At 35.9% G+C, this 22,485-nt stretch overlaps 3 protein-coding genes across 8 annotated transcripts; all 3 read left to right on the top strand.

Moving 5' to 3' along the window:
* The first annotated feature begins 1,498 nt into the window (after positions 1-1,498).
* On the top strand, positions 1,499-5,570 carry LOC147293975 (serine/threonine receptor-like kinase NFP). Its single transcript, XM_086233753.1, has 2 exons — positions 1,499-2,708; positions 4,587-5,570. Exons 1-2 carry the CDS (start codon positions 1,587-1,589, stop codon positions 5,319-5,321), a joined length of 1,857 nt encoding a protein of 618 aa, XP_086089879.1. The 5' UTR covers positions 1,499-1,586; the 3' UTR covers positions 5,322-5,570.
* A 1,773-nt stretch (positions 5,571-7,343) lies between these two features.
* On the top strand, positions 7,344-17,093 carry LOC147293974 (ion channel POLLUX-like protein, putative (DUF1012)). Of its 5 annotated transcripts, none has more exons than XM_086231975.1 (24): positions 7,344-7,498; positions 8,463-8,539; positions 9,176-9,294; positions 9,449-9,735; positions 9,890-9,961; positions 10,665-10,740; positions 10,834-10,932; positions 11,011-11,165; positions 11,263-11,367; positions 11,574-11,660; positions 11,856-11,940; positions 12,029-12,176; positions 13,210-13,286; positions 13,373-13,453; positions 13,945-14,139; positions 14,233-14,346; positions 14,948-15,040; positions 15,175-15,298; positions 15,403-15,479; positions 15,614-15,661; positions 15,754-15,823; positions 15,923-15,996; positions 16,421-16,531; positions 16,613-17,093. In XM_086231975.1, the coding sequence occupies exons 1-24, from the start codon at positions 7,413-7,415 to the stop codon at positions 16,712-16,714; spliced, it is 2,562 nt and encodes an 853-aa protein (XP_086088101.1). In that variant the 5' UTR covers positions 7,344-7,412; the 3' UTR covers positions 16,715-17,093. The 5 variants fall into 5 exon arrangements, with proteins under 5 accessions (XP_086088101.1, XP_086088100.1, XP_086088099.1 ...); XM_086231977.1 differs by adding an exon at positions 8,660-8,897 and having other exon boundaries at positions 7,452-7,498; positions 16,421-17,093; XM_086231974.1 differs by having other exon boundaries at positions 13,945-14,109; positions 16,421-17,093.
* Positions 17,094-18,191: 1,098 nt separating this feature from the next.
* On the top strand, positions 18,192-22,485 carry LOC147293973 (rRNA-processing EFG1-like protein (DUF2361)). 2 transcript variants are annotated; one of them, XM_086232482.1, is made up of 7 exons: positions 18,192-18,406; positions 19,064-19,193; positions 19,324-19,451; positions 19,725-19,863; positions 21,451-21,565; positions 21,816-21,879; positions 21,980-22,485. In XM_086232482.1, the coding sequence occupies exons 1-7, from the start codon at positions 18,269-18,271 to the stop codon at positions 22,283-22,285; spliced, it is 1,020 nt and encodes a 339-aa protein (XP_086088608.1). In that variant the 5' UTR covers positions 18,192-18,268; the 3' UTR covers positions 22,286-22,485. The 2 variants fall into 2 exon arrangements, with proteins under 2 accessions (XP_086088608.1, XP_086088607.1); XM_086232481.1 differs by having other exon boundaries at positions 18,194-18,406; positions 21,974-22,485.

The raw sequence follows: 22,485 nt of genomic DNA, 5'->3' as shown, positions 1-22,485 counted from the left end.
TGTCTGTTTGAATTTTGCAAGATGTGACAATAAAATGGATTTCCTGAAGTGTCAGAATCATATGCAGCTCCCAAGTGGGTGTTGTTCCTTTCTTGCATTTTAATCACGTTGAATGGCAATGTCTAATGACTCTAATAATGGTTTTGCAACTTTTCATAATGTTGATTATGTGTGAAACAACATGATTCCAGAAGCAATCATGTGAGTTGTTTGGCTCTAAAATCATATCATCATGGCACCTGCATTAAATAATAGTAATCCATGATAAATTGCTTGCTTAATATTCTCCGTATCACTTGTTTGCCTTTTCTGTTCTTATGGATTCTGCCTCCTATCAAAAGATGCATGTTTAGAAGTTGAACTTAGTGTTGTTCTAGACCAGATACAAAAATGAGACTCATATTGTTGTTCTTGGTTTCATCTTTGCAAGACTATTTGTGCTAGGTATAAGCTATGTGGTTTTGTCATTTGGTCTTCAGAGTCAAGACTGTACCATGACCACATCTAGAATCCAAGTTCGGTCCACCACTGAATGGCAAAGTCAACAATTAACATAATGATATTTTGGAAAAATTGAATCTGGTGGCCACTAATGTTCTCTGTGAGAGAGACTTCTATTGGTGACCTCTCCCATACGGCAAACTATGTTGGCATCTACCGTCAACATTAATACCAATGAAGTCAAATTCATACGTATGGTCTGGGCTTCAAATTTCCAAAATGGATTAGCTAGAAAGGCACATACCTGGTAGATATTTCAAACTATGTGTTCACAATTCTTGCTTCTGTGCAAATCATGCTAGTCAATCTTTGTCTGCTACGCGGGTTGCGTGCTTAAAAATAATGAAGCATTTCCCCTTGCATACTTCAGGTAAATGGTAACTATTTATGCTCTTTTGGCAAAAAATAGACAAGTTTTCTTTTAACGTTATAGAAATACTTTAGAAGCACTTGGTAGATAATTTCTTATGCTGCTAAATAACAACGTTACCGAATAAAAACGCTTTGTATAAAGTACTAGCTTCGTATAAAGTAATAGCAAATATGTATCAGCACCAAGGAATTAAAGTTTGGATTTTTAGAAAATTTCGAGGGTTTAAAAATATGAAAATTTTGAAATAATTTTGATTTCGTTAGAAATTTAAACTAAAACAATTAAAACTTTTTACAAAATTTTGACAATATCGTTTTAATAATATTTCGAAATCTCAAAAAAATAAAAATTTCTTTGCGAGGAAATTTTCAAAATTTAATTCCATAATCAGCACGAATGACCATCCATCTTATTCTAGTCTTTGATCTGAAAAAACAAAACATATTATGAAACAGAGCGCTACAGAGGATTAATTTTTTTTAGGCCACTGCGCTACAGAGGATTATTAAGTGGGTGGCTAGACCAATCCTTGTCCAGGTTGACCAGAAATTAATTGTGGAAGGTGGAAAGTGGAAACAATTATGTGGTGGGTTGGACCATGATCACATTGACTACAATCTTGAAAAAAGGATTTACAATATATATACATCATGTAGATACAATACAACCCCATTCACTCATTCAGGGCCAAAACAAAAAAAAGAAGTAGAAAATGAAAACCAAACTCCTGTGTGTCCTCCTGTTCTTCCTCTGCTACCATCACCTTCTTCACCATTCACATGCTCAACCAAGCATTGAAGGTTATACCTGCACAGCCAACCAGACCACCTACCCATGCCAAACCTATGCCTTCTACCGAGCCATGGGTCCTGACTTTCTTGACCTGGCCTCCATAGCTGACCTCTTCTCAGTCAGCCGCCTCATGATCTCAAAACCCAGCAACATCTCTTCCCCAACTTCACCTCTCATCCCCGACCAACCCCTCTTTGTCCCACTCTCTTGTGCTTGCAACTCTGTCAACACCAGCTTCACCATCTCTTATGCCAACCTCTCCTTCACAATCAAGAAAGATGACACTTTTTACTATGTCTCCACCCAGAACTTCCAAAACCTCACCACCTACCAATCTGTTGAGCTTGTTAACCCCAATCTTGAAGCCACCAACCTCACAATTGGTGTGACTGCATATTTTCCAATCTTTTGCAAGTGCCCAAACAGAACCCAGTTGCAAAACAAAGTCAATCATCTCATCTCCTATGTGTTCCAGCCTTCTGATAACTTATCAACAGTTGCTTCAAGTTTTGGGGTGACAACACAGTCTATAATTGATGTTAATGGCAATAACACTAAGCCTTTTGACACCATATTCATCCCAGTGACTCAGCTTCCACAACTAGCACAGCCTGCTGTTGTTCCTTCTGCACCTCCTGGGAAGACTGAGAGAAAAGGAGTCATTACAGGATTGGCAATTGGGTTGGGGATCACTGGGTTTCTGTTGATTTTGGTTGTTGGGGTTTCAATATACAAAGTGGGTTTGTTGAAGAAGAGGATGGGTATGAAAGGAGATGAGGAGAAGGAGAAACAATTTCTATATAGGGGTGGGAAGGGAGATAAGGAGTCCAAGGAAATGGAGGTGAGTTTCATGGCTGATGTTTCAGATTGCTTGGACAAGTATAGGGTGTTTAAGATTGAAGAATTGAAAGGAGCTACCAATGGGTTCAGCGAGAATTCCTTGATTGAAGGGTCTGTGTACAAAGGCTGCATCAATGGAGAGGTCTATGCCATCAAGAAGATGAAGTGGAATGCCTCTGAGGAGCTCAAGATCTTACAGAAGGTATAGTTTCACTTGTTTTTTAGTTTCTGGGTGCATGGTAAAGTTTGTTTTTTGATAGTATAGTATTGGTAAAGTTTTAACTTTTCGCATATGGCACGCCGCACACACTTTACCATTTATTAGCTTCACAAGTTCACATTAAAAGTTTAAAACAATGTTTTCTTTTTACATGAAGATTTGAATTTAAATCTCTATCATCACCTCATTCATCTCATGCCACTTTAGTCTTATAGATTAATGTTAAGTTATACTACTTATATTTTCTATATCATGCTCATAACTAAAATAATATCGTTTTAGGGTTTAGTATTTAGTAGAGTACTTATAGTTTTTATTTGAAGAATTACTGAATGAAAGCCTGAAACAACATAATTCAACCATAAACAGAACATTAACACAAAAAACAAAAGCAAAGAATCTAAATTCGTATTAGGTAATCAGTTTGAAAATTCTGCCATATAACTTTCTTATTAATATATAGATATAGAAAAACTTTCTCTTTACAGACAATTTGACATATTATGTTAATATACTCTCAATCTCGACCATTAATTTAGTAACTCTTACTAAAATGTGTGGTCTAAATTCAAAGTCAAACAATATAACATATGTATTTGATAAGAAAACATTGCCTATATATAAATCCTGTAGTTTATGTAAGCATATTTTGGCTGGGAGGCACACGAACAAAGTCGATAAATAGTGAAAGATGCAGAACTGTATGATGCAGAGGTTGAAAAATTAATATCCCAACAGATAAAGGATTCAAGAGTAAAGACAGCCGAAAAGAAACCTCATTATAATATTTGCTTTGTTGGAAGTATTCAATTGCTTAATGCTAATATAAAGATGGTTAGGTAATCACCGTATTCTGACAATGTGACCTGTCTGCTCATGAGGGTTTTGATGTTTAAAATTGTATCTTGTTTGGTTGGAGTCTTTAAAATATTGACTGTGTTTGGCACATACTTAATAAAAAAACAAGGCGAAAAATGTATTCTGTCAGTGGTATCACAATTGGGTCCATTCATTGAATATGCCCAAACAGAGAAAGAGATATTCATGTATTTGATTTCTTTAATATATAAGCCTTTGAATTAATGCCTCCATGGCTCCATAGGTGATGTTCTTCTAAAATTCAGAGGAAAGATATTGGAAATGGACCAAATGGTGATGCGATTTCTAGATAAAATGAAGTCATAATCTAAAAGGATAAAAAAATGAAGTCAATAATTGTGTTCATTGGACATATAGAAGTTAAATATTTGGTAAAAAATAACACCATGAACCATGTGTTGCATTAACTCCTACATGTGCCCATACAATTTGTTTATTAGTCATTCACTCATTGTCATTCTTGCCTTTCTCTTCTCTTGTTCTTTCTTGGCCCGAAGCATGGAACATGCTAGATAAAGTCCAGGCCTAGATTTGAAAGGCCCAACTTTCCTAAAACTTTACAAAGAGGTGATGCCCATGTCCTGGACTATGGGCCTTGCATTTATTTCCTACACGCCCACCCAACTCAACCAACTCAAGAACTGAAGAACATTTGAGGGTTATTTATCAGCTAGCACTCTCACACACACCTGTTGCATGTGACATTTGAGTTTGAAAATACCTCCAAAGTTTTGTCAACTTCCACATAAATTATTTCTACAAAATTATGTTTCTAATTTACTATTTAGCTTTTGAAATTTAATTAATATACATATAACTACTTTTGCCAAAGGAGGACACTTTTTCTGGGTCAGCAGAGGACACTTTGAGAAGTAAAAAAGTTGACATTCAAGTTTTGGCTTTCTATACTAGTATATATGTATCATTTTGTCCAAATTTTAGAATTATAATTGATAAGACAATGATTTTCAAATTTTGAAGGTAAACCATGGCAATTTGGTGAAGCTAGAGGGCTTTTGCATAGACCCTGAGGATGCAAATTGCTATCTGATTTATGAGTATGTCGAAAATGGTTCTCTCTATGCATGGCTGCATGAAAACCAGAATGAAAAATTAAGCTGGAAAATAAGGCTGCGTGTTGCTGTTGATGTTGCAAACGGTCTGCAATACATTCATGAGCACACTAGGCCACAGGTTGTGCACAAGGACATCAAGAGCAGTAACATTCTCTTAGACTCAAACATGAGAGCCAAAATAGCCAATTTTGGGCTAGCAAAGTCTGGCTGCAATGCCATAACAATGCACATTGTTGGAACTCAAGGCTATATTGCACCTGAATATCTAGCTGATGGGGTGGTGTCAACAAAAATGGATGTATTCTCTTTTGGGGTGGTTCTGCTGGAGCTTATTTCTGGGAAGCCGGCCATTGATGAAGCTGGCAATGTTTTGTGGGCAAGTGCTGGTAGGATTTTGGAGGGAAATGAGGAAGAGAAGGCAAGGAAATTGAAGGAGTGGGTGGACAGGGAGCTTTTCTCGGAGTCATGCTCAATGGAGAGCATACTGAATATTGTGACTGTTGCCATTGCTTGTTTGCATAGAGATCCTTCAAAAAGGCCTGGTATGGTGGATATTGTTTATGCCTTATGCAAGAGCGATGATTTGTTTTTTGACATCTCAGAAGACGGATTAGCGGCTCCCCCAGTAAGAGCGAGATGAATTTAGGTTTTTTTCCCCCTAATTCAAGAAAGGGAAAGGTGAGAATCAAATTCTTGCTGAGGATGTGAGGCTAAGTGTTAGCTTTACCATTGCAGCTTTTGTCTAAGTAGTTAAGCAGCTATTATGGTTTACTGGTAGAGGCAATGTGCAAGAATGAACTTGTGCAGTATAAGTTTGAGTCATTATGCTCCTGTATATAAAATAAAGTTTATATATGGTACAGTTTTTTTTAGTACAACTGTTTATACCTATGATATTTTCATCATGGTGAGATGTGTGGATGACTGGCTGGTAATACAGAATGTGGGTTCTATGAAACAAATGGGGAAAGAAATTCACCAAAAAAAAAAAAATGGGGAAAGAACTTGAAATGATAAGACCCAAACTTGGCCTCCCAGCTTCCAAAAACCCAAAACCCAACAGGTAAGTTGGTTTTGAGGAATATCAGCACAGAGATTAAATCTTTCTAAAATTGATCAAAGGCTTGGAGGAAGCTAATATCTGGGAAATGCTTAGAGCCTCAACAGCCTCTTATGCACTGAATAGAAACCGAGGTCAAGTTGGTCAAGTTGGTGTTCCAATAGGCAATATTAGCAAGGCTTTTGGATTAAAGATGCTCTTATTATAATTGGAGATAGTTGGAGCTGGACTCAATTTGTCATGTTCATGTTGTTTTGTTTGGTACAAAATAAGTGGTCCTGGTCAGTAGGGTGCATGGTCAGTGGTCCTTGTTTTTCCATGCTCTACGTGAGTGCCAGAGCAAGCATATTCCATTTTAGTCCTTTTAGCTCGACTGCTAAAGCTCCAACAAGTTAATTCCTTCAACTCATAATATACAAATCAGCATAAATCACTCATGGAGTGCTTCTTAAAGATGTCTTATATGGGTGTGATGGAATTGGGTTATACTATTGATTCATCACGCACACTATTTTCCTGGTGTTTCAACAAAGTCAATGCTCACGATCCACCCATGCACCTTAAATTGTCATTTTTATAACTGGTGTATATACCAAGATATATATATATATATTTTTTAAACAACTTGGTACTTTCTTTGTGCTAATCAAGATAAGCAAAGACAAAAGCCATGTGACTAATCCATCGATCCAAGGCATCGGTGCCGGTGCTCAAAGATTCAGCTGTAGATTAGTACCAAAAAAGATTTAACTGTATATTTAAGAACGTGCAGTTTATAACTCTAGTGACAATAACATTTTAGTCTTATATTCACAACAAATGTTCAAATCTTGATCCGTTTTTTCATCGTGTAAAAAATATTGTAGAACAAACAAATTTCCAAACATAAAATATTTAAAAACTAATACGCCTTCTATCTTGATTCTATACATACACACTTTTTTATTATTATTAAAAGAATAAAAAATTATCAGTGGCTCACATATTTCGACCATCATATCATATTGCATATTGTATGAATATTATTCTCTACTTAACTTCTTTAGATATAACTAAATATTGAACAATTGCGTATTCGACATGGGGCAATTATATTTCTTCATCTACGTAATTGGTAACAACATATACACATAATTTATCTCATCCTTTATTTATCTCAACTATTTGTTACATGCAATTTACCAACAAAAAAAGAAAAAAACTTTTGCTACTTTTGGAGTCTAACCCAATTGCCTAGTGGAATGTCATGTCGAATGAGTAGAAAAAGTTGTCCAAGAAATAAAAATCAAGAACCATTATTGATAATCTCACAAAGAGAATCTTGTCACATTTTCCTTGTACAAATAACAGTACAATTGACCAATTGTGTTGTTGCTTTCCTTCGTGAAGCACAACCACTGCAGTCATGTAGTGGGTGTGATGATCAATTGATTACAAGGTTGACGATGACAGTCCACTGTAGTTTTGTGACGGATAACGTGGTCCACGTTTGTTGTAGATTTCCAAAAGCCTGCTACGAAAAAGACAGCTCGGACTTTTTTGTTGTGATAATTTCACTTTTCTCTCTCTTTCCCACTTCCATTTATTTATAGAGTTCTTGTTCTGTCTCCCCCGGCCCCAGTTTCTTTCTTCTCTAAACCTCAAACTCAAACATCTCTGCCTGACAGAGAGATGGTCGTGAATCAGTTGCAGAGCTTGCAGCTCTGCGTTTTGCCTTATCGGGTTCCGAGGCTCAATCACTATCCCTCTTCACAAAGGTATTTCTGTCTTCATCTTTTCAATGACCCAATAGGTAGTTCTTGGTGCCATTTTAGTTTTGTGTGTGTTGGGTGCCAAATATTCTAGTTGAATTGTATGGCATTGGCAGTTATACATGAATTGCAGTGCTGTAGTTTTCTGGGCATTCAAAAGGGTTCATTTACTGGTTTATGAATAAGTTGGTGCTGTACTTTGCCCAAACTAATTTGAACCTCCCCAACACTGTCTAGTTGATAATTTTAAAGCTTTGATTCTGTTGTAGGTTTTAATCTTCATGTAATTCATAAGTATTTGGGAACTGGGTAGTGCTAAAAATTCTTAATTGTTCATCGTAATATGAATTAAGAGATTTCAGGTTGGGTTATGCCAAATTCTGTGATAGAAGTGTGAAGCTTGTTGGAGTTGGAAGTTTGGTAGACAAAGGAGATGGGGCTCGGTTGTTTAGAAGGAAGTTAATTTTTTTATGTTACTCAACCGGACGGATAGGAAGTATGGTGGTAAGGGCAAGGGAGTGATCAAGAATTCAAGATGAGTTTCTTCAGGACTTTATTCTTCATGGAAGCGTAGAATTTACTGATGAGATCTGTTAGTTTATATCTGATGTCGTATGCATACATATCTCCTGGGTAATCCCCATTTGATTAATTGCTAATCAAGCTGTTAGGTAGTTAAGGAGCAAGTATGCAGGAATTTTACATTTAATTTTTGCACGTAGTTATAAATTAATAATGAACAGAAGTTTGCCTGTTTTTTTCTGAAGCAAGCAATCATACCATATTCTGTAACAAAAGGGAAAGTGTAATTTGGAACACATTTCTGATATCTGTATTTGTACAATGTACTTTTATTTGGACAGTGTACTATATGGTGCATATATTCGAGAAAAGTGTTGAAGTACAGTTATCCCGAATTTTATTTTAGCTAGGAGCCATATGATGCTAACTTTTACATGATACATCTCAGGAAACTTACGCCATGCAAATTTTGGTGGACCAAATCTTCATCACTACATGCACGTAATGTCATAGTTCAAAACAGAGGTAAGAATAAGCTGTCTACATTAATAAGATTTTGGAATGTGTTCCAGTATGTGTATTTTAACAAGTATGAAAGCATCAATCTTGAATGTACTAAATTGTTGAGCTTCTCTTTATATGAAGTTGAGAAAACCCATGATTCACATGAGGAAGAGAGTGGGGTTACTTTGCCAAAAATGTTAAGTAGGTCATCACTAAGTAGAGCCAACTCACCTCAACAATCTTCCCGAATTGGCTACTTCATCCCCTCCTGGTTGTCCTCCGTTGTCTAAGCAGTTTTGCATGGAATCTGAGAGTCCTGTTGTTGGTTAGTATGGTGATGTAGTTCCTCCTGTTGATGTTCAAAAACAATTTGTTCAAGGTCTGTCTACTTTCTGCTTATATGTAGTCATTTTCTAAATTGGCATTTCTTATTGTTGCACTTGTTGTTCATACTTACTCTTTACATTATATAGCTGCACTCCCCCCCCCCCCCCCCCCCTCCCAATTACCTCTGTATGTAATTCATCACTTGGTACTGTGCAGTTTTATTGTATCGCAGGAGCATGTGTATTAATTGGCTTTATATTTTGGTGACTCCCTATGGAATATCTTGCATTCTTTCACATTTTACATCTGTTGTGATTATTTTGCTTACAGGAAAATGGGAGGTCAGTTCTCAAAGGGCAGGGAATAGGTTAGATTCCACTATGTATATAAATGTTACAGATGATTCGAATACCGAATTCCCTAGGATAAACCAGATTAAGAGTTGTCAGGTGAGCATTAGATGTAAGAATTTGATTTACTAAAAAGAAGTTTTTTTTTTCTTTTCCTGGGAAAGAATTTTCATGCTGTTCTTTCACTTCATTACAAGGTCTGGGATTTATCATGTTTGTATTATCTTCTTGATGGAATTCTCTGTTTGTGCAGTTTCATCAAGCTAAAGTCATGCTGGGATTGATGTGCTTATATTTCCCAGTTAGACTGGCAAAGTTAAATGTTGTTAATGCTTTCATTAAGATTGTCCAAGAAAGACTTTCCCGTGTTCTTCAAACTTGTGGGGCTTCCACCTTGCCTTATGCCTGTATTTCTAATTCTTTGAATAAACCCACGCCTCTTCGATTGGATGTGTCTTTGCCTTCATTTCAAGATATTAGATGGAGCTTTGCGCGCTTATTGTATCTATTTAATGTCCAACTTGAGAAAAATGTTGCCACGTAAGTGAAGTATATAATTTGTTTTCTCTATTTCATGATCCTGCATCTTTTAATCAACTGGTTAACAATCTTGTTCCTGTGTGACCTTCAGGTAGCATGATTATTTGGTCTTTATGCTCTCATTTGGTTGAATTATTTTGTAAATGTTTTCTAGGTTCTTCTTAGTGCTCCTGGTAGCATGCTTCTCATTTGTTCTCATTGGTGGCTTCCTGTTCTTCAAGTTTAGGTAAGCTATCTTTTCTAGGAGCACTTGTGATTATTTTCATATCGAAAATGGCATAGTCTGCTTCATGTTATTTATTGTATTTCATTATTCAGCCAAAATTCTTATTTTCTGGTATGCAACTAGACAAGTGAAATTTTGAAAGAATATAGTTTCCTTTCTCTAGTCCTATTCTTCAAAAGGATCTCAGCATCTTTGATATAGATATTTCCGAAGTTTTGTTACTGGTATTATGTTTGGGCCCATTGGAAAATAGTTATTTCTGAAGTTTTCATTATATTATAAATATGTGGTAATAAATTGAAATTATGGATTTTTTTAATATAAGAGTTAGGACATCTGTTATTTGTATGTGTGATTCTCTTATAATTATGATTCCCTTCCTTGACATCAAATGTTTAGAACCTCTATTACCTTTGATTTCTTTATAATATTGTCTGTTTATCCCTTCAACTCAATACTGGTTAAGTATGAATAACATCACAAAATTGATTTATAAGTTACTTTGTTTTACAATGGTTCTCATTCTACATGAATGAATTTATTTGACTATTCCTTGCCCGTTTTCCCATCAATCCATCAATCTCTTGAGCAACTTGTTGTGGTGGTCCATAATTTGATTCTAGTCTTTTAAATGAATTCATTTTTACTGCATTTAATTCTCGTGCTTGTTTGCTAATCTGGATATGTGTTTCAAATTATACAGGGATAGTAAAGAACCTTTGGAGGACTGCTTCTGGGAGGCTTGGGCATGCCTGTGTTCATCATCAACACATCTAAAAGTGATTGTTTTTTCTGATTTTATCATTTGGTTAATTTGTTATAATTTACACTGTTTCCATATGATTGTAAATAACATGTATAGCACACTGCAGCAAAGAACACGCGTTGAACGTGTTATTGGTTTCGTTCTTGCTATATGGGGCATATTATTTTACACTCGCTTGTTGAGCACAATGACCGAACAGTTCAGGGTAAGTGCTTCAATCAAGAAACATTATCATACATCCAACTTTATGTAAATTACAACTTTATGACCATCATCTGCACAGAATAATATGTACAAGCTCAGAGAAGGCGCACAAATGCAAGTTCTGGAGACTGATCATATCATTATTTGTGGAGTGAACAGTCATCTTGCTTTCATACTAAAGCAACTAAACAAGTGTCATGAGTTTGCTGTCCGCTTAGGTACTGCTACAGCTAGGTAATCTGTTCTTGTACTGGAAACATAGGTTTTTGTATCAGGATTGCATGGTTAAATTACGGGCTTGTGTTGTTCCCTCTTGTTTATGTGTTCACAGGAGGCAGAGAATTCTTCTTATGTCTGATCTCCCAAGAAAGCAGATGGACAAGCTAGCTGACCATATCGCCAAAGATTTTAACCATATTGATATCCTTACAAAGAGGTATGACTAGAAAGAAATCATAGAAACTCAACTTCTAAAAGTAAAATCTTGTAAGATTCATCTCCATCTGATGTTGCAATGGGCTCGTTACAACAAAAATAAAAATTGCCAAAGTAATAGATGAAAAATGGTAATTGGATTTAATTAATAGAATATTTGAAGCTTTGTGTGCTTATGATTCTTACATTGAGGTTATACTGTTACAGTTGCAGCCTCAGTTTAACAAAATCATTTGAAAGAGCTGCTGCCAGCAAGGCACGTGCCATAATTATACTGCCAACGAAGGGAGATCGGTGAGAACTTGATCAATTTTTACTTCTATTTGAGAAATCATCTTAGACTATTTGAGGTTTTTATCAAAGTTGCTTTGAAATTAGTCATCGTGCCAATTGGAGTTATGAGCAATATGGAAAGTGCCATTGAATTATCTGGCATGTTGAAAATTTCTACAATTGAACTTATTTGACTTGGCATCTTCATTTGATTAGGTATGAAGTTGATACTGATGCTTTTTTATCTGTTCTGGCTCTTCAACCCATTCCAAACATGGAGTCTGTCCCCACTATTGTTGAGGTATATCACTAATCAGTGTATCTTTTTGTAGAACTATGTTATAAAATTTTCTAAAATCATGTTAAATTTCCCTTCTCAATGAATGCAGGTTTCAAGTTCCAATACATGTGAGCTATTGAAGTCAATCTCAGGGTTGAAAGTAGAGCCTGTAGAAAATGTTGCATCCAAATTATTTGTTCAATGCTCTCGTCAAAAAGGACTCATTAAGATCTACAGACACTTGCTTAATTATCGAAGTACATTGCACATCTCTCTTGAAGAAAGACTAGTTTTTTTTTTTCTTTCTTTTTAAGTAAAATCTAGTTTTCTTGCGAAGAAGTTCAAATGGCGTATTTATGAATTCACTGAAACTCAATTTATTTTATGCATCGTCAAAAAATTTGAATTTTTGTTCAAGAGGTTAAAAATAAAAGACCAACTTGGGTGCTTTTGTAATTTGACATTGTCATTCCAAACTCATGTGCTGTTTTATTGAATACAGTTGTTAGTATGGTCTTTAGTGTTGATGATAGCAATCATTATCTATGTTCATATTTTGGATATGAGGGGGTTCCAATAAAGTTACTACTTTTTAAATTTGTTTTTCAACTAAATTTTGATGGAAATATCAACTATTAATGATATGTTGATAACTTTTTTTGGGTATTTATTGAGTAATTTTTTTTTTTTTTTCCAAGTATTCCAGGTGTATGAATCACCTATTGAGAATATGGAGATGCTTGTTACCATTTTCAAAATATTTTCTTGAATTTATAGAACATTATGGATATGAAGATCCAGCTTTCCCAATGGTTTAGCGTCATAGGCATGTAACCACTTAGCTTATCTTCATCTTGACATCTGAACATGAGAGAGAGAGAGCTTTTTGTGCTGTTATGTATTTCTCAACCACCTCTTGGTATTCCTTATGACACTAAGTTATCATCTACCTATGATGATTTGTTTTTTATGTATACATGATATCATTTTCCCATTACGGTGGGAGTGCAAGTTAGGATGTAAAAGGATATATGAGTAACAATCAACATTCTCAAAGTTAAATATGAAATTTTGTGGCTTTATTAATGGTTTCTTCGGTATTATAATATGGAATGTTTTGAAATCATTGGTCGGTAGAACTCAGACATTTCAACCCAGTCGTGTGTTGGTTGTTCTTAATTGAGGTAGTTATTTTTAATGTCAGGTTGGTTTTATTGTCAGGTAATTGGAACCATCTCCCTGTTCAGTTCTGAGATGGAACACTGACTATATTATTTCTACTCATTGCAGAAAATGTATTTAATCTTTCCAGTTTTCCTAGTCTAGCAGGGCTTAAGTATAGGCAATTACGGGATGTGTTTCAAGAGGTAACACTATCTGCCAAATGTATATTTAAGTGAGACTTTATTGCAATCGCTTATTTAGTTTCTTTCTCTCATCGATATCCTTTCAGGCAATTGTTTGTGGGCTTTATAGGAAGGGAAAGATATACTTCCACCCAAATGATGATGAAATCATGCAGGAAACTGACAAAGTATGCTAACTTCTGGATGTAATTTACATTCATTTTTAATTTAAACTAAAACAAGCACCATAAACTTTGAGCTTTCTTATGACTTGTGAAAAATTGAATCATATGCACACACTCACTTAAATTTTCTTATTGTAAGTGTCCAGTCCTGATGGTTGATTAGATTGTTTGCTTTTGTAGTTCCCATTTCATTTATCACAGCCAGATAATTAGACAAAAGTAATGTAAATTTAATGATTGCAAAAACAGAAGAAATATACTAAGTGGATTATGGAAACCTGATTGGCTTCACTCTGTGACTGGTTCAATTGTTTTGATATTTGCATTAGGCCGTTTTGCTGGCTAAATGAGTTGTGGTTAACCATCATTGTTTTGATAAGAAGTTTTCTTATTCACTTTCCCTTCATTGTTCTGCTTGGATGGAACTGTTTAGTTCATTATATTCCCTCAGTTTCATTTGTTAATTCCCAACATTGTGCACTTTCCTCATGTAGGTATTGTTCATTGCAGCAGTTCATGGGAGTAAAAAACCACATGCCACTTATTCAAATGTTGTGAAAGAAATAAGCAATGATAATCAAATTTTGGAAGATATAGAAAAGAATGGTAACACTCAATCGAATGCCTTACAATTGACGAAAACACGACTTGAAAACATTGTAAGACGACCCAACAAACCAGGTTCCAAGGTGTGACTTTACTAGGACAGAATTGCTTGAAGGCGACAAGGGTGTGAAAGATTTGGTTGTCAAATCTGAATAACTTGTCTCTTACTAATGCAGGCTTCCGACTGGACTCTAGGACCAAAAGAATTTATACTTCTGCTTGGATGGCGCCCTGACGTTATAGAGATGATTGAAGAATATGACAATTATCTTGGACCTGGCAGTGTCGTGGTATGCTCTTATTCTCTTGGATTTTGAGGTGTGAAAAGTTAGGACAGGTACATTACAGCTTTCTTCACTTTGAGGAATCATGATAGACACTGAACAATAAGAGAATATATCACCTGCTTCCCAACTTTCAACCTATTTTCAGATTAATAATAATTTGCAGCTATAGAAAATTACAACCCTTATTTGTCTTTTTGTATAGCTTCCTATGCAAGCAAAGGATGTATCTTGTGCATCTTCATTTTGGTAATTGTAGCTATATCTACTTATTGTCTGTATTGTATTTCACCTTACTGAAGGTTCTCATCAGAATCTTGACAGTCGGTATGCATCTGTACTGACGATAAACAAACTGCATCTTTTAGTAATCTGAGATGTGTCCTTACATTCTTTGCAACTGCGTGTTTCAACATTTAGCCTAAGATGCATTTCCTGATCAACTGGATGCTATCTTCGCGACATGCATCATTGTTATATGTATAATTATACATGGATGTTGAATCTGATGCCATCAATCAGTTGACATTGCTATTAAACTCTTGATGTAACATAATTTCATCGATCACTCTCAATTCATCATCTTTATTGATATACATATATGCAGGAAATATTATCAAATGTTCCATTAGATGACAGATATAGGGCAAGAAATGTTGCTGGTAAAGGCAAACTCAAAAACGTCCAGGTTTCTCATAGGGTACCGCCTCACTCAGTGAAAGCTAGAGAGTAGAACCTTCTCTCTCGTTATCTCTATAAATTTTTATTATATTTTTTTTTTGGAAGTCTCTTTTTCCTTCTGAACCTTCGATTTTTTGTTTTCATATGCTGCAGATTGGAAATCCAATGAACTTTGATACCTTACAAGAAACCATAATGAACATCCAAAGTTCTTCAAAGAAAGAAGATATTCCCTTGTCCATTGTTGTAATATCTGATAGAGAATGGCTTCTTGGAGGTGAAAATACATGAATTACCCCCCCAACCCCCCTCCCCCCCCCCCGGCTTTATGATGTTTCAATTAGCTTAAGGTAGCCTTGCATTAAAGTAGCCTCTCTTCAGATCCAACCAGGGCAGACAAGCAATCCGCATATTCTCTTCTTCTAGCTGAAAATATTTGCAACCAACTTGGAGTGAAGGTAATTCTAGTATCAATCATCATTTTGAATTTGTAAAATTCAGACTTTGAGTTTTATTAATTAAATAGCTTTCACGATAACATAGTCATAATCTCCAACTAGAAAAAAGAAAGTAATAAGGTAGTGCGTTGCAGGTGCAGAATCTTGTTGCGGAGATTGTGGACTCGAAATTGGGCAAACAAGTATACATCAGCAGACTTTTGCCAATGTTTATTATTTCGATTGACATTTGTCCACATTAATGTTGCTTATTATACACCCACAATCCCTACAGATCACAAGAATTAAGCCGTCACTGACTTACATTGCTGCAGAGGAAGTAATGAGCCTCGTAACAGCTCAAGGTCTTGAATCATTGAACTATATTTACTTACTTAGCTCACACAACACATGTAATAGTGGTATTCCAAAATAACATTTGATAATCTGTTTGTGCATAACAGTTGCTGAGAACAGTGAACTAAATGAAGTGTGGAAAGACATTCTAAATGCAGATGGTGATGAAATATACGTAAAGGTAACTGCCTTAAATTCTCAATTCTGATATATTTTTCCAAACAAGAGAAAGAAAGGAATTAAGTATTTGATGTGCTTGGTCACTTTTAACATGAAAGGCATATTGATTTGGTTAGAACATAAATCGAAGGACTCTTCTTTTTGTTATTATCCAATTGTTTGTCACATTACCAGACAAGATGATGCTATGATTTTATTGGAAAGCTTGGGTTTTTTAATTGATTAGCCTGTTTTATCAGTGATGGGATCACCTGAAGTGGCTTGTAAACCACAATAAATGGGTTACAGATGTGGGAATTTCATCTTAAAATGATCCCGATTGGATGCCCTGTTTTTTTCTTCTTCCTCTTTTTGCCGCTAAAAGATCTGAGTTGGATATCATTCACGTCTGTATATTTCATACTTGCCTGTTTTTGTTCCGACAGGATATGAGCCTCTATATCAAAGAAGGAGAGACTCCATCATTCTCAGAGCTTGCTGAAAGAGCACATCTAAGGAAAGAAGTTGCCATAGGTTATGTGAAAAACAACAAGAAGGTAAAACATCTTGATTTGGATCAATTTGACTCTGAAATTGCTTTAGACTTCTCATTCCTATCTTATGTTATGTTGTTGCAGGTGATTAATCCAGTTCCCAAGTCAGAACCCCTCTCCCTTGAGTTGACAGATTCATTGATAGTTATATCTGAACTTGAAGGAGAACAACCCATCCTCCTGTAGAGTTTACACTTGGTCTTCACTTTGTTCCCCATTTCTTTTTCTATAGCTGCTGTCTTATATAATTTCAAGCTGAAACTATCACCCAAAGTTTCCTCCTGAAGGAAAGTTTGCAGGGAAAGTGTTCTCTGAGCTTGCAGGGTTGCACCATAGGACAATACGGCATTAAAACTGCAAATTAGTGAGGAGATTATTAGCTTCTTTGTTTCATTGATGTAGGTGCCGCTCTATTATTATTATTGTTGATACTATTTTTTTCTGATTTTCTCGGAGGGTGTTGGACCGGTTGGTTGTCAATCTTCGAGTTTCTTTCAGAGTGGTGCTATTGTAACTACTGCCCACCCATCATAAATACTAAGTTAAAAGGAAAATTGTTTCGTTCTATTTCTATCCACCCTTGAATATTTTGAAAAAGAAAAACACCAACTTAGACTTGAAAACAAAACATGAAAAACAAGGCATTCAAATGCATACCATGAAGGCAGGCTGTTCTTATCTTGATAACTAGCAGCTTCACCCTTCATTAAAGCTATACGAGAACTAAATGTCCCACACATCACCCCATGGTAAGTCTTTGACTCTTTGGAGATGTTCAAGGTAGGGGGAGGGGGAGAGACCTTGTGTGGAATGGGTTTGAGATTCTAGGACTAAAGATAGAGGTGTACAACGAGCTGGCCATCAAGGAAGGTGGAGGGAGAGAGACGTGTGGAATAGGTTACAGATTTTAGGACTAAAGGGTTAATCATCTTGGTTGTGTGAAAGACCACATTAACGAATAGTGACAACCAATGAGAAAATGCCATGTACACAAAAAAAAAATGTAAATATGTTCGGTTCGATTTAGTTTATGCAATTTGTAAAATGATCAAGCCCATCATCAAATTGTAAATTGCAATTTTAGTTCAGTTTTCTTCTTTTTGTGAAAATTAAACCAAATGAGAGAAAAGTAAGGATATCCCTTCTTTTTAAAAATTAAGAGCACTCTCTTTAGATATTATACAGCAAGGCAGTTCAATGATTGAAAACTTTATGTTTTAGATTCCTCCTCAATAAGTCAATAGTCATTTATGCTAAAAATCAGCCAAGTTGATAATTATTTAATTATCTAAATTGTGAATACAAATGATAAAAAATTAATTAAACAATTTTTGATTTAATTAATTTTTTTTTTTGTAAGAATGATATTTCAATGATGTATTAATAAAGACGAAACCGGTCAACCCTGAAATATGATGCTCTTATTTTTTTAAAGTGATATCCTCCCTCAGATCGGTGTGTGAATAAAAAGTGTCTTGTTTTTTATGTTTTTTTGCGGGGTCAGAAGAGAAAAGGCTTTGAATTTCCGGGCAAAGGACCCAAAGGATTTTACGAGGGTGTGAGTAAAAAGCTTGGGGTAAATAGGGTTACTGTTTTTATTTTATATTTTTAATAACGTTACAACTTACAACTTACAAGGCGAGGATTTGTTAAAAAACAAAAAAACAAAAAATACTCCAAACCAATTGCTCTTAAAATCGCTGTCTGTGTGTCTTAAGCGATTTTGGAGAAGCGAACGCCATGGCTCACGGTGGCTATGGAAAGCGGAGGGTGAACCCTGCTGGCCGTCGGTCGAAGCCCGGCTTGGGCGTAGAGAAGAAGCCCAAGTCCGCCTCCCTCAAGAACCAGATTCGCTCCGTTGAGCGCTTTCTCCGTAAGGTACTCACTCTTTCTTCAATATACTCTGTCACCTTTTTCAGTTATGCACAACTGTCCATTTCGATTGTGCTTCAGTTGGGTGTTGCTTTTTAGGGTTAGGGTTTGTGTGACAGGGGGTTTCAATGACGTTGAGCTTACTAGCTCTTTTGTGTATCAGTGATATACGAATATAATTGTTTTGGTTAGTAGTAGTTTATTAATAGAACTAGCTCCACTCAAATGGTTTGTCTTCCCCTTTTTTAATGAGAGAATTTTTTATTTTTTTGAATATGATATAAGCATTGATTCAAACACAGTGAACAAGTTTTCCACTGGAAATGACCTAGAAACAACCAGCTGCTAGAAACATCATACAATGTCTGGTAGTATCTCGAATTAACGTTTCAAAACATTTAACTAAACAAAAAAAATTTAAGAAACAGCTGCCTGCAAAAGAGCATGAATAAGAAAGAAAAGGGTAAATTCTGTTTTTTGGTTTCCTTCTACCAATATAGATATAGTTGTGATTTCACACTCTTGAGTTACCTTATGCCATATCCTGTTTAATTGTTGTTAGTAATAGCCATTTAGCTCCTTTTCCCCTAATAAAAATGTAATCGGGGGATTTGGTTTTCCGAGTTGTGAATTATGGCCTGACACAACGATTATTGTTCCAAGAATCTACCACCTGAAGTTAGGGAGGCTCAAGAAAAGAAGTTAGAAGGACTCAAGAAACAGCAAGATATTCATACTCGTCTTGCTGTGGAACGCAAAATATTTTTGCGAGACAGGAAGATAAAGTTTTTTGGTAAGAATTTACTGATTTGGGTCATTTACTATAACTATTTTATAGTTAACTTCGTGCATGGTTTATGGATTAATTGCATTGGTGGTGTGCGTTTTACTCAAACCTTAAAAGTAACATGCACCTTGTTCAGAGAGAAGAAAGATAGAGAGGAGAATAAGACGCTTGGAGAAACTCCAACGTGCTTCATCTGGTCAGGCACAAGATGCAGAGATCACTGTGCAACTTTCCAAATTGAAAGAGGATCTTGAATATGTTAGGGTAAGCTATATAGTGGTGCTTCTTCTATCTGGTTTAATGTGCATGTGTGTGCAAATGGCATTTATAATTGAGAGTTTGGCACGTCTTTCTGTTATGAGAATATTATAAGCTTTTATTGGATTTGAAGTGTAAACCTTCTGTCGAACTTGTGCCTTAGTGGCAAAGAGCTGAATGCATTCTACTTTACTTGGTGCAGGCTTTTGTTTCTTGAAATAATACATTACTTGTTTATAATAATGTCAAGCTAAAAGCTCATATTGTTTTGACTATCAGTTCTTTCCGAAGACCGAGAAATATGTCTCTTTATTTAATGGATGTGATGATTCAGACATAGTTGATAGGAGAAATAGGTTGCGTGATCAGATTAAGGCCAATTTGATTGCTGCAGCAGCTAGCGGGAAGGATTTAGAAGGTACTCTTTCTTTTTATGTTTTACTTCCACCAGCAATTCTTCTTTTAGCATTGTGAGAATAAAGTTACTTTCCTTCATTTGTGTAATATGATCATGATTTAATAACTCAATATGAAGCACCAGATTATGGATATAATTCCTATCCGTATATAGATACGGAGACTATATTGATGATGTGCTTGTACTTACGTCTTATGCGTCTTCTGGGTGTTTGTTACTGGGCTAGCTTACATGCTGAAGGGGGTCATAAAGTTTTCATGAGATTAGGTCAAACAACCTCAATATAAGCAATAACTATCTGTTGTCATGCTTCAATACATCTTTCTTAGAAGCTTAAAGTTGCTTGAGTCATTGTTTGAGTATTAGGGTGGAAAAGAGGGTTTAGGGGGAGCTGGAATACTAATCAGTGCGGAGCAGCTGGAGTAACCATTATCAGCAGTCCTCGCCAAGTCACCGAAGTTGGGTTACGAAGCAAATGCTCTGAGCAAAGTGAATAGAAGCAGTGAAGAAAGGCGAACTACCACCAGGAGAAGCAGCCCAGAAAGCCCTCTTCCGCGGATGACCTACCGCAAGCACCCGATCCCTACGCATCCAAAGAAGCCAAATCAGAGACTTCTGATCCCTCCAATGCTTCGCTTCCCGGGTTGAATGAATCTATTCTGTTCGGTCCCGTCGATCGGACGTTGATACGTAAGTAATAGACACTGGTCAGTTCTACTGGATCAATTGATATGTCGGCAGGGAATGTAGGTGACAGCTCGTTGGCTCTCGAAGGAAAAAAGCAAAAACCCTATGGAGATGCTTGGTGCTGGCTGTTTTTTGGGTTTTATGGATGGAGCGCAATAGAAGAATTTTCGATGATTATAAGGGGGTTGAAGTGGAAGTTCTTTGGGAGCGAGCGAAATTTTGGGCTGCTTTATGGGCATCAGTTACGGCTGATTTTTGGGCACACTCTATATCCTCTATTATGCTGAACGTGTTAGCTGTTGTGCAGTGAGACTAGTTCTGGGGCGATGTCTTGGGTTTTTCTTATCTAAGATCAGTTTTGTTTTTTTACTTTTATTCTTCTTATAAGTTTGTGGATTCCTGATCCACTCTGTGTTTTTTATTTTACTTTTGTCTTTTTAATAAAAGTTCTCTTTTCTTCAAAAAAAAAAAGGGTGGAAAAGAGGGTTTGATAAAATTTGTTTTTTTATTAAAAAAAGAGAAAAGAGGGTGAAGCCCAACTTTGTGCAGCCTTCTCTTAAATTTATTTTAAATACCACTTAACATGAAAGAATATCGGATAAATACCTAGCAAAGAATCTAGTCTTCAAAGGAAATTAACAGTAGAGTTTAAACGGCTGAAAGTAAGATGAATGTTAAACCTATCAAACAAAAACATTTACCAAATTACTTTTTCCACGTTCCTGCCATAATACTAGTTGCTTTAAATGGTCTAAATGATGTTTTAAATTTTCTCTCAGAGATGCTTGTTTCACTTCTAGCATATGTACATTATCAACATAATCTAATTATGGCTGCAAATTATAAAAATATTTTGTTACACTCACAAGAATGCTGTCTTTTTTGTTGACTTCCCTACAGAAACTGGGAGTGAGGACGATGGGCTTTTGGATCTGAGTGAAGATGATTTCTTTCTAGATGGAAGCTCAAGTGATGAAGCAAATGCGGATGATGAATGGACAGATAAGAGTGCAAGGTATTTATCTTAACTGTGACAGGAGATTTGTAGTTATTCAGTAGAATAGAAAGATGATTCATGAGTTAGATCATGACAATTGAGGACCTTGTTGTTAGCACATTTCCTAATATGAGGCTACTGTTTGTACCATAGCTAGGGAGGTTAAGAGAACCTATTTGAATTAGTTTATAAACTGCTATTTCATTTTTCATGTACTTTACCTTGTTAATGGAAGTTGCATCTTAAATTTTTCTGATCTGTTTTGCAGGGAACAGGCTTCCAGTGCTTCTGGAAAAGCAACATCTGGCATGTCCAGTGATGAGAGAAATCAGGTATTCCGTCTATTGACTATTGCATTGTTGTAGTTAAGTATATATGGTTATTGATTATATATTTCTTTCTTCTCACTTGAATCTTCTTTAATAGAGACAGATTTCTGCTAGAGCTTTGATGCCTCCTCCCCGGCCATCAATTAATTCTCGCTCAAGTTCAGTTCGTGCTCAATCAAGGTTTGGTCCTTCATCAAACAAAATTCCCCCATCAAGCAAAAATTCCTCAAAACAGATTGCTGAAATGTCTACATCGAGCAATACGTCAAATAGCAGAAGTGGGAGTTCCTTCAAAGCTAGGGAATCCTCAAATTCAGGGGCAGCTCAAAGTAGTAATCTGAGCTCTAACTCTGATGCTCATAAGCCTCGTAGAAAGAGGAGGCCAAAGAAGAAAAAGCAGCAAGTTTGAGTTCCTTGTAAACTATTCAATGTGGTTGTTGAACATTTCTCTTTTCTTTTCATAGGATCTGATGTTCGCCAGGTTGGAAATTTTTTTACAGTGCTTTTAAAGTCTGTATTGGTTATATTTCTCCTAATATAATCAGAAAAACATGGAAAATTTCCATTTTCCTAGAGAGTAATTTTATATGTACCCATTCAATTTGCTCA

Source organism: Dryas octopetala, chromosome 2 (assembly GCF_963921425.1).
Source record: "Dryas octopetala chromosome 2, drDryOcto1.1, whole genome shotgun sequence".
Lineage (NCBI taxonomy): Eukaryota > Viridiplantae > Streptophyta > Magnoliopsida > Rosales > Rosaceae > Dryas > Dryas octopetala.
Note: the sequence above shows the minus strand (reverse complement) of the source record. Positions and strands in the feature narration are given on the sequence as shown.